This window comes from Notothenia rossii, assembly GCF_949606895.1.
Source record: "Notothenia rossii genome assembly, chromosome: 4".
In the NCBI taxonomy this organism is placed as follows: domain Eukaryota; kingdom Metazoa; phylum Chordata; class Actinopteri; order Perciformes; family Nototheniidae; genus Notothenia; species Notothenia rossii.
In genome coordinates, this window is record NC_136902.1 from 76,885,506 (window position 1) to 76,897,593 (window position 12,088).

A 12,088-nucleotide genomic window follows, 5' to 3' on the forward strand; every position below is an offset into this window, starting at 1 on the left:
TCTTCTTATTAATTATGCAAACGTTACCCACCAACAGACACAAATCTATTTTCCCCAACAAGAGTCCTTTATTGCATGAATATATCTGACTTAATAACATCTCTAATGTCTAATTGATGAGCACCATAACACTAAAATAACACACTGGTGAAACTGAGCCAATTGCAAATCATTTCAATTGATTTAAGAAGTTATGGACGGACCTGAGCTCTCATTAGGTTTTCACAGGAATCAACTCAAGTGAACGACATGTCAACGTCCCGGTCAACATGTATTCATGTCAGATCTCTTGTGCACACAGACGTTGAATAAAACATTCGATTCTAGTATTGACTCCAAACATGTCTGTTGTCTGGCTGAAGTGTCCTCTACTTGACTCCACTATGAAAGTGGGTGAAGGACTTTGGGTTCGGGGGACACCCAGTGCCCTCTCTGCTTGGCCCGGCCCCTCACTCTCCGTGCCAGGCTGCTGGCAAACAACAATGACCCTCTAACAGCGAGTCAACAGCCAGCGAACATACAACCGTACAGGAGGTCAATGTAAGCGTGAGTGTGTGACTTTACTGTGTCTATCGCTTTGTCTGCTGAAATGTATGGCCTTCCCCTTGTATAGTGGTGGAAAACACATAGTGATATTGTGCATATATTCAGGAGTGTTACTCCACTCTGAATTAAGGGACAACATTGGGATTAGGAGCTAAAGTAGATTTTATAAAACAACACAAAGTACTGTTTTGCAATGTGTTTTCCGTCTAGTAACACTTCTTTGTCGTCTTTACTTTAACTTCAGACGATGTCTTGTGCTGTTGCTTCTCAGACTGAAGAGCTGAGGTGAATTAGAGGCGATGATGAGGAAAGGCACTGCCTGAGGCGTTCAATGTTGATCTTACTGAAAATACACTTTGAGCCTGTTTTGCAGACGGGGGTTTAGAAACCCTAGAAGCTAAAAGTTCCAGGCTTCTGTCTGTTTATGCAAATACACTTAGATATATAATCCACTGGTGTACAGTGTGTGCTAGTGAGTATGGATTTCACAATCCAAAATGTGAACAGTGATCATAAGCAGCAAAATACACCACAGTGTGTTTATGACCAAAAGTGTTGCTCAGCTGTATTATGCAAATCATATTTTAAACAACAAACAGCAGCAGGATGTGTACTGTAAATGTGTTTCAGTATGCTTGGGAGCTCCACAGTGCCTGAGCTGCACTGCAGAGAGCAGCATGGACTATTTTTCACTGATAACTGGCTCCAGATCAACTTTATATTGAGCAGTGGAGAGAATAATTGTGATGTGTGTGTGTCTGAGTGAGAGGGCGCAAGCATGTGTATTCATTGGCAATCATGCAGCCATTGACTGCGTCACTGTTTGGTTTAGATGTGTCACTGTAGCTCTCCCTGTGTCTGTCACTCACTGAAAGTCAGCAGTGTTTCCATCTGACAGCGAGGAGATAGAAACATCTGTTAGCAGTGTGGCCCAGATCACGTGATGCAGGAACTGAAAACAGTCTTCTAACGACCCTTAAAACCCTAAACTGTTTGATGCCATCAGCCTGACTTCTGTATGTTTTTTTAATAGTACTATAATCTTCTTTTAACCTGCGTTTTCTGTCAATATATACGACAAATACGACAATTATGTCGTGTGGCAGCATTGTTGATGAGACAACTGATGTACTCAATATCTCTCTGGTTTCCTCTATGAAGACTCTATGACGGCTCTCAGAATAAAACTGAGTCTGAGTAAAATGTCCTGACACATGTTTACTCATCAGGACATGAAATGCCTATTCCGTTTGGATATTAGTAATTGAAGAACAATACAACAACAAATCGCTCACAGAAAAGCAGAAAACATCATTGTTAATTGTTTGAAGAAGATGCCTTTTGGCGAATATGCTGCTTTAAAGTAGCCTACAGCCACACTACTATGTAATCGTATCTATGCGCCAGTATGCTCACAATGACTTGATGTTTACCAGATGTAATGTTTATCATTTTCACCATTATTTTTAAGGTTGTTAGCATGCTAACATTTGCTAATTAGAAATAAACACTGAAGTGTAGCTGAGGCTTATGAGAATGTAGAATTGGAGGATGAAGCCCTCTTTAATGGTCACACATACAGTACATGCACACAGTGAAATGTGACCTCTGCATTTCACCCATCCTAGTACTAGGAGCAGTGGGCAGCTATTGTACAGCGCCCGGGGAGCAATGGGGAGTGGGGGGGTGGGGGGGGTGAACGGAGACCTCTCCAAGTAGCAGTCCACACTCCATATTTAGGTCTGTTCGGGGACTTGAACCGGCAACCCTATGGCTCACAGTCCAAGCTCCTACTGACTGAGTCACTGCCAGACAGTTTTGCAAGTATTCAGATATAAAGCAAAGTACCGTACACATTTTAACTGACAACTAAGTGGGATCACCAACATCATTACAATGATCAAGGATCCCTGGACAAAGTGTCATGGCAATCCATTAAATAGTTGTTGAGATATTATAGTCTGGATCAGTGGCTTCAAAAATAAACATATAAAGACAGTAACTCAATATTACTGCAACTCATTTAAATTAAAATGTATTATTTGAATATATCTGACAATGTATATGCTATTAAATGTACTTTATGTACAGTACAAGACGAAAAGATAAAGATGCTATGTCTGCTAAACTCAAGAGGACAAGGACCTAGATTTACCTGCACATGTTGGTTTGCAGTTGTAAATGGATTTGAAGTGTATTGATTTAATGAGGCTTGCAGGCCATCAGGACCGTTAGCCTTAATCTGTAGCTCACTGAGAAAAGAAGAGTGGTTTGACCTCCTGTAAAACTGGTCATACTTCTCCATTTTCCTGCCTTTATTTCTCCCTCCCCCCATCCATCTCTATATTCCCTTTCCCAAACAAGCCTCCAGGGGTTTCTCCACAGCCACTGCATTCCTCTACCCATCATGCCTTGCTTCCATCCATCTCTCCGCTCTGTCATTCTCAACTTACAGTTGCCCATCGCTGCCTCCATCTCCCATCCTTCGCCCACCATCCCCCTGCAGTGACTCCTGCCATTGTGAGTCCTGCGCTATCGCTCTGTCTTGGGCTGCTGTGTGAGAATGGGGACATTGTTGCCCTATTGCAGTGTGTACATGTGTGTGAGACTATGAGTTTCCTGCCCTAGCGCCAGCATGTCCTGGTTTACGACCTCCATACGCACACAGGCCAAAGAACCCGACTGCACACGCAACATGCTTGCAGACATGCCCACGGAAAATAAAACACAGCCTGTAATCATTTGTCTGGAAGACTTATTTCCACTTTCAGATTGGTATTAATGCATTTTAGAATAAGTACGACATTATTTATAATGCTAATTTAGTTATTTGTTCATTTAATGTGGAGCCTACAATTCTTAAGTAAGTCAAAAATAAGTGCACAAAGAAATCTTTTCTTTAGACTATTTGAATTCAAATTTAAGGTATGTTGTGGTTGTGATATTTTCGGGAGATATCGTCTGCATGGACACCACACGTATGATACATGATACATGTTTGAATTTAGGAACAGCTTGTGCAGCTATCTCCAGGTCTCAATCACTGAAACTAATTTCACTTCAAATGAAAGGCCATGACAAGGGACCTTTAAAGTATTGTTAGTGCAGTAATAACATAGCAGTATTCCCCCACCATCATATCTGAAATGTAGCTACATTTCTTAAATGAATAAGACCCTACACATACATATAGCAAATGTATTATATTCCTCAAATCCATACCTATTAAATACTAGCTAGTTTACACTTAAATCACAGTCTAGGCCTCCACTGCTCTGTCTCTCTGAGGGATTATCCGACAATCCCTCAGAGAGACAATTAATCCTTTCCTCAGCAGATTGACATATTATCACACACACAAATACAAACACAAAGCCAGATGTAGGCTTTTTAAAAACCGCAACTATTGCCATATCTCGCCATGTTAATCGGTTAACTAGCTATTACAGCATGTTCTGTTGTTGATGTTGTGGTAACTACTACAATACTATATTAAAAGAAAAACACCCTAACAAATGTCTTACATCATGTGTCTTTTCTTGCTTTGTGTTCTAAATACTCAATGAGCAAACAGAATACTTGACAAGCCTGCTCTGAGATACGGGGCTCCCACACTATTCAGCTGATTGTTGACTGTGTAAACATGGCGCCCATTTGAAGCGACAGCAGTCAAAACAGCTGGTAATGTCAACTGCGTAGTGTCTTTATTGAGTTTGTCTTTTAGGTGTTTTCTATAGAGCTTTGAAGCTTCATCTGGCAACAACACATTTGAACTTATATTAGGTGGAGACATCTTATCCAACAGGTGATCAAAGGGAAAATGAAATGATATTTGGATGTATGTATGTAAACATCCACATTGAGACATCATACTACATTTACCATAAGTAAGAGAAGGCTGCAGGTACAGTTATGACCCAGCCTCTCTATAACTGCGGCAGGTGATCGGCTCACCTGTATTGTCTTACCTGCAGCAGACTCAGAGCCTCTATAGAGCTATATAAAGTTTCAGTGATGTACATTTATCTCAAATAGAACGATGACTAAGTCTCATATCAGGACAGCGTTAATGAAACAGATCAGCTCAAGGTCCACTCACTCAGCAGGTTAGTTTAATGTATATTAATATAATTAAATTAAGATCTATCAGCAGATGAAGTCAGTTGATTTATTCCCCCAAAACTCAGATTATCTTGTGCGTATCCACATTGAATTAGAAATATATGAATAAACTTAAATGACTTGTGTCACTGCTTTTGTTTGAAAGTCAAATCTAAATGACTGGTTGAATAATTGATTAGTCATTTAATCAACATTAAGTTTACAATTTCCCAGTTTTAAGCTTTTCAAATGAGAATAGTCACTTCTTTGTATTCTGCGATCTGAATATCAGACAACAAATACATTTTTCAAATGTTAATGTTTGCAGCATTTTATACATCATACAAATGGAGGATAAAAGTAGCAGCCCTTATCTCGAACAATAGTGTTTATAGTGATCAAAAGCACTATTAATCTTCTCATTGCTTTAATCCCAGGGGTTAATCCTGCCAATCAAAGAAGACTGGTGCCCTATGCTTGGAGAGACTAGAGGCTGATCCGGGATCAGAGCGACAGGTAAGGCGTGACCACCAACCCACAAAGATGCTGTGACATCACTCTAAGGAGGTCACGTTAATCAGATTATCCCCGTTACACAGACTCACTGCAGGCCTTTAACGACATACACCAGAACATTCAGCTCCCACAAGCACAAGGAGACACGCCTTTTAAAAATCATGCAATTGGCTGGGATAAAATTAGATGAAAGCGTGTGAGTGAGCCTAAAATAAATCCTGTGTTGTAAAATGTTTGTAAAGCTTCAAGCACACACTGACTCTAAGATCAGTGTCACGTTTTGCTTTTATCAATTCTTCAGAGCGAGATGAAGTTAGTGGCTTTGTTTGAAATCCCAAACTGTAGTGCTGCATACTACATCCTTTACATACTCCATACTGCCTACTAATGTTGTGCCAGTTCACCTCCTGGGCACTGCTGTCGTGCCCATTAGCAACTTACTGGACCCCCACACTTCTCCCCACGCACTGTGGGGAGAATATATTCAATACATGCCCATATTACCAGGATAGGTTAACATTGTACTGTGTGTGCGGTGCTGTTTACATACAAAAATTAAGATTTCATTCAAATCCACCATTCAATTTTCTTACTGACGGCCTGGTTGCCAGTTTTCGTTTGACAAATACATCGAGGCAAATTTCCAAACAGGAATAATTTGGATAAACTGAACACATATTGGGAATGTAAATGGTTTCCTTTTGTCTGAACAACTTAATAAAAGTGACATAACAGATACTAGTGTGGCTCAAAATGTGACATGGCTGATGGCTGGTCTAAAGGCACCTAAATGCAATGCATTGTGGGACAGTTAAGTATGTGCAGCTAGCTCATTCTGCATAATCAGAAATTCATGCAAATGTAGTATACATCCGGGTATGCCTTGCGTATACAGTACAATAACCACTATGCAGTACGCCTGCACTGCTGTTCATACCTAGTATACATTGTAGGTTGGTATGCGATAAGAATGCAGCATGTGTAGTGTACTGGTGACAGGAGCAGGTTGAAGTCACAGGAGGCTCGGGGGCTGAGCGGCTCTGTAACCGCGGTGATGCCAAGTGGTCGGCGGTTTGAAGAGGATACCTGAGACCAGCGCACCTGGACAATGAGCTGAGGTGAAACCCTAAACTGAGATGAACCGCTGTTTATCCCCCACGCTCCCCTTCTCTTGTTCTTTCCCATCACTGTCCTCTCTCGCCTCTCTCCGCTCTCTCTGGTCCCCGAGCTTAATTTCCCTCCACGATATTATCTTTTCCACCCTGTTATCCTCAGTCTCTTTCACTCTCCTTCAATGCTTCACCCTCCTGGGCATCGGCATGCTAATGCAAAGATCCCTCAGTACGAGTGTGAGTCACAGTCTAATCACGTAGTTAACGATTAGCACCCACACATTTCCAGTCAACATTCAGGGTAGAAAACAGGGTCCATGAGACATTCATTCAGTTGCTATTTTCACACAGACAGAACTCTAAATTGGGGCTCTGACATTTTGTGCAGCATCTGACAGCAGCTAGCAGCAGCATGACTCAGTGACACAGAAGCAGTGCCATGTCACCATGGAAAGGCAGAGTTATGGTGTTGTTGCCAAGGCTCTGCTGTCCAATACGCATCTGATCCCCCATCGTTACTGTTACTGAGCCACACGAGGAGCAGTCAGGGAAAGTAAAGAGATGGGAGCAGGGTGCACATGTTTCAGAGTGAGACTCAAGGAGAGTGAGGGATTGAAGATTAGGAAACATTTTGGGCAGATCAGCAGCGAGTGTTTTTAAGCTTCACTTTCTGCCTGTCTCCTTCTTTAAAAAGGGCCCTTTAGTGAGCATCCTTCGCACCCCACCCATATTTGTACGCTCCCTCTCCCATCACATGGAATGAACACACACTGTCTGACCGGCACGTATACACACACACACGCATGAAATGCACTTAGATGCTCGCTGCGTGTTATTTCTTTGATGCACCAACAACTGCGTCTTTAAACAGCAAGTAGCACAAAGGACCAAAAATAGCTCAGTGAGTTGCAGAGCAGAACTGCTCTTCTTGAGGAGGGGAGGGAAGAGGAGGAAAAGGAAGAAGAGCAAGAGGAGGTGCAGAGAGATGACAGGGGAAATATGGCAGAAGTAGACCAGCTCTCCAGGACTTAGGCCTCCCCACTGTGTTCAATTTAAGTTTCTCCTCTCTACCCAAAAAAAACCCTCAATGTTATGAAAAATGAATGCAACATTATAATATCATTTTTGTAATGCCATGAACTGATTATGAGAAGGCTCAATGTTTGTCCATTTGTAAATTACAACTTATTTGCCCATGTGGATTAACACAACCCAACTATAGAAGCTAAACGATGCGACAACATACAGTGTGATTTATAATCAATAGAGCAATATATCACAATATGCTCTTTTTTAATAGTTGATTTGTTGATAGTATATAAAGGTATTACTTGTATTTGATTTTACTGTCCTGTCCCAAGTACTGTAAACAATAATAGATGTTTGCCATATGTGAAAGATTTATTGAAGGATGATGATGGGAAATTAGAAGATTGATTCCACTCACATAAGGAAAATATGAAACTACAGCCAGGAGACTAAAGGCGGTAGCTTAGCTAAGCACATAGACCAGAAACAGCTAGTATGACTCTGCCACTAACAGGCTCTAAAGCTCATACAAAATGTAATAATCATTATCAGACTTTTATTTAACTTCCTGTAGTTTTCAATCTATTTGGTTGGAGATTTGCCCTGAGCTGGAGATATCAGCCATAGGGATACAGTCGAAAGGCATCAATGTCTCTTCTCAAAAATGATTACCAGTTTACTCAAGAAGATCCACAGATCTTGATTTGCTTGCTCATGGACGAGAGGCGTGTGACTGAGGAAGAAGTAAACATGAATGCCGTCCTACTCGGCTTCGCTGTAACGTTAGCTAGCTCAGGTGAGCTCAGGAGAGCCTCTCATCCTTGAGTAGATGCACTCTTCCTTTTGCTCTATTATAGGGTAGAAAGAAAAAGGTTCCTGCATGAAACTGCTCACAACAATACCTCTGGATTATCGTCAGTAACTGGGTCACGATTTCTTGAAAGAGAAATTGCAGTTTTTTTGGCGCTTTGAGCAACAAAAGCTGAGTGCCTCATAGTTCCATTATATTCAAGAAGTCTGGGATCTTTACAGACATTATCTTCAACACCGATCAACTCACACAAAAATAATCTAGATTCATAAATATTTCACGTGAACTGCACCTTTAAGGGCCAAATTGAGCTTTTAAAATTTTGTACTGTGAGGAAGAATAAGTTGTGCAAGGTGTACTTATTGTAAATATTGAAATGTGTCACTCAAACTTTGGTCATGTGAAAACAGGTTTACATTTCTCTTACCTGTAAGTAACTCCTATTGTCAACATGAAGCATAGTCAAACGATAATAGGGCTGCAGTTTAGGATTATTTGTACTATGGATTCATTTGATGATTACTTTCTTGGACTATAAAAAAATGTCGATTTCAGTTTCTAAAAGTCTAAGCAGATGTATTTGAATGTCTTTTTTTTTCAGTACAACACCCAAAGATATTCAGTTTAATATTATTTAAAACTGAGAACAGCAGGAAATCTAGTCAGTCTGAAAACAGCCTTTTCTGTCAATTTGCACAAAGATGTCTCCAACAGTAATCAAAAATAATTGTCAAATATTTTTCTGTCAAACATTTAATGGATTAGTAATAATTGCACTTTATTTGATATTAACCAGAACATCTACATGAAACTCAGAGATTATAAGTGTCATGTGTTTGCAGTACTTACTGTTGCTGGACTTGAGGTCTCTGTGGATGATTGGTACGAATGCCTGGTTGTGCAGGTAGTCCATCCCTGTTGCAATCTGGACCGCCCAGTTCACCAGGACCCTCGGGGGAATCTTTTTCCCAGCAAGTGCTCGGTTCAGAGCCCCTCCTCTGGCGTACTCCATCACCAAGCACAGGTTGGGCTCTCGCAGGCAGACCCCACGGAGGGAGATTATGTTGGGGTGCCGGAGCATCCAGAACAGCCTGGCCTCCTGCCGCACACTCTCTGCTGTAACACTTATATCCTCGTCTGGGTCTTGCCTTGCGGCCTTCACTGCTACTTCTTCTAGAAGCCATAATCCTTTATACACCTTCCCAAACCCACCCGCTCCAATCACCTCCTCCAGGGACAGTTCTGAGAAGTCTATCTCCAGGGGGCAGTCGCCCACCCCGCCTGCAGTCAGCTGCTGGTAGTTGGCAGCGCCCCCCCTTGTGACATAGTTGCATGGAAAGATACCCACCTTGTCCTGGATCTTGCCTGTCCACCAACCCTCATCCCCAGACACTTTGGAGTCTTTGGAAAGAACCTCGAGGAGGTCTCCCCGCCGCAGGGTTAGTTCCTCGTCTGCTGTGGCCTCGTAGTCGAACACTGCAGTCCAGTAGAGGTTGTTTGCAGCACAGTGGTGCCCAGGGTGGGAGTCTGGGGAGGACGAGAAGGTGGAGGAATTCCAGCTGCTGCCATTCTCCACCTGCACCATCGGGGCCGGACACATTGGTGGCGGAGGGGTCATATTCGGGGGCAAGCAGGAGGAGGAGGTAGTAGATGAGTGGGGGTCAGGAGGGATTAGGCAGGGGGGAGGTGGAGAGCAGGAGCCCCCACAGCTGGTGCAGGACCGGGGGGCTGCTGTGCTGCTCGCTCTGCCGTATGGATGCATAGCAGCCAGACTGTTGTTTGACGCTGTAGGCCTGCCCTCTGTCAACTCAGGGACAAAATCCATACGGGGCCCATTGACAGAGACAGGGAGTCCCAGACCACCAGTGGGGGGGATCAGGGATCAAAGGATCAGGTTGCTGCAACTGCTCTCCCCCATCACCACATCCCGCTGTGGAAACCGTGCCAAATCCTCTCACCCGTTGCTGCTGTGCTGTTGCTATGCGGTGTGTAAGCATGTATTCCCAAAGGCAAGTTCATACAGGGACAATGTCCATCAAGTCAAACATTGACACTCAGCAGATCCATGAATGTAACCCACTCAGAAACGTAATTGATTGTTTCCACTATTGTGCCTCTTGGAAAGCTTCTGCAGACTTTCAAAGCAGCCTTGATTATGTATTTATCTAAGAAACAGCAGGTCATCAGTTAAGATCAGCTCCTCATCAGTCCTGATCCCTCAATATGTGCCTACAACTAATAAAACAGTAACATAGTTAATAATGATGTCTTAAATTGCTGTTACAACTAAGTAGATTGTATCTAGACTTAACAAAAGCTGGACTCGTGGTTTGTACTTGTGAAATGTTGCCTCATAACCTCATGAAGTCAATATCAGCCAATGGTATAGCTACTTGACTCTGAGTGCTAGAGACACTCAGGGATGGTATTAGAACCACAGCTGAGTAATATCAGTATTAAATATGGAATATTTAGGCTGCCAACAAAAACAGCAGTCTGTGTTTGAGCTGAGTGAAATCCTCTGAGCAGGGGTCTTCATTATTTCTCATCCAGCCGAGTGTACATGCACCTCCCCCGCCAGGCCGTCTCCATGAACACGGGCTGTTTCCTCTTCTGTGTAGAGCCTACTGTGAAATATCAGCGGATATTCGCCCTACATCCCGAAAAGCCGGTCCAGGATAATTCCTACAACCATGAGCCGGTTCAACGTCCATTAATAGATTTTATCAAAAAGGCCCCGTCCATTTCAAGAGAGCAGGGGAATTACAGAAACAAGCCGGCGGCAGGTATTCAGTACAGACCATGTTCAACATCCAGCCTGAGCACAACAAACCCGCCTCCGTCTATGTGCAGCGGCCTGCTTCAGTTGCCTCTGCTGGGCTACATTTGTGATGGAGACCAGTCCTCGGTGGGAAAATAAACTCTTCTGGACTGGAGACAGGGAGGCAATGTCAGCATGTATCATTATCCTGCTGCCTCAAGAGCACGCGTGGTAGTTTTAATGTAATATTCAATAATAGCGAAGGATTTAAATGTCCACGACTTCTTTAGAAACCACCACACGTCGGCAACAAGGCGGAAAGTATGGTTTGCATGCAGCCTTGCACAATTACAGTATCTCTCATCCGGGTGGACGAGATGAAACAAGGCGATGAATGCTCCATGTTTCCTTCATAAATAGATAGAGCGCCCAATCATAATAATACAAATAATTATTTAATAATAGGCTATTTAACGTTTATTTAGGCCAATTATTTGCGCAAAATGTTGTATCCAGTCCCCACTCGCGTCTTCCCCCGCTAACAGCTTTAATACGTAAACAATTAAAGCTTAGCTCACTGTAACCTAACCTGGACAACGATGGCAGCAACATACACCGATATCGTCGCATGGGCGTGTGATGCATCCAAGTAAGCACCATCCAGGTCAGTCTCCCAATTTGGCGTCAAAATGAAACACTCCTGGCAGTCCTTGCTTGTGCTGCTCATCCGGCTGTCCGGAGGTCCATCGTATTCAAACAGGCTTTAATTCCAGAGAGACGTGACATTTCGAGCAGCGAGCTGTCAGTCTGTGGGCTGACTTTGCATCCAAACACACCGGGGCGCAGTCCACATACGTGGGAACAAGTGCTTCCACTCTGCAGATCTACAAAACACAGGGATGGGTGGAAGCACACGCAATGACTCCCATCACGTGTGTGCAGATCTGGATTCAACTCCTAGACTGGTTCAGCTCCACGTTCAGGGCGGAGTGAGGGTGTGCTGTTGCACTGTGGGTACTGTAGTTTCTGAGGGATCTCCTGCTGACCTACATTATTCTGGCAGCTCGTATAGATTAAATAATTGGAAATTTAAAATCATAAGGACAGTTACGAGCTTGTTAACTTATTTTACAATGCAGTGCTTTGTCCTGTTGCCTACCTAAAAGTGTCTGCCTAATAATGAATTGGAATATATTGATAGGTGGATTTATA

General features: G+C 42.9%; 1 protein-coding gene across 1 annotated transcript in view; it reads right to left on the reverse strand.

Moving 5' to 3' along the window:
* map3k10 (mitogen-activated protein kinase kinase kinase 10) overlaps window positions 1–11,786 on the reverse strand; it is a 30,958-nt gene extending 19,172 nt beyond the window's left edge. Inside the window, exon 1 of the mRNA XM_079676872.1 lies at window positions 8,965–11,786. Within this exon, the coding sequence (XP_079532998.1) occupies window positions 8,965–9,940 (976 nt within the window). The 5' untranslated portion in view covers window positions 9,941–11,786. The remainder of the gene's footprint in view (window positions 1–8,964) is intronic.
* Window positions 11,787–12,088: the final 302 nt, after the last annotated feature.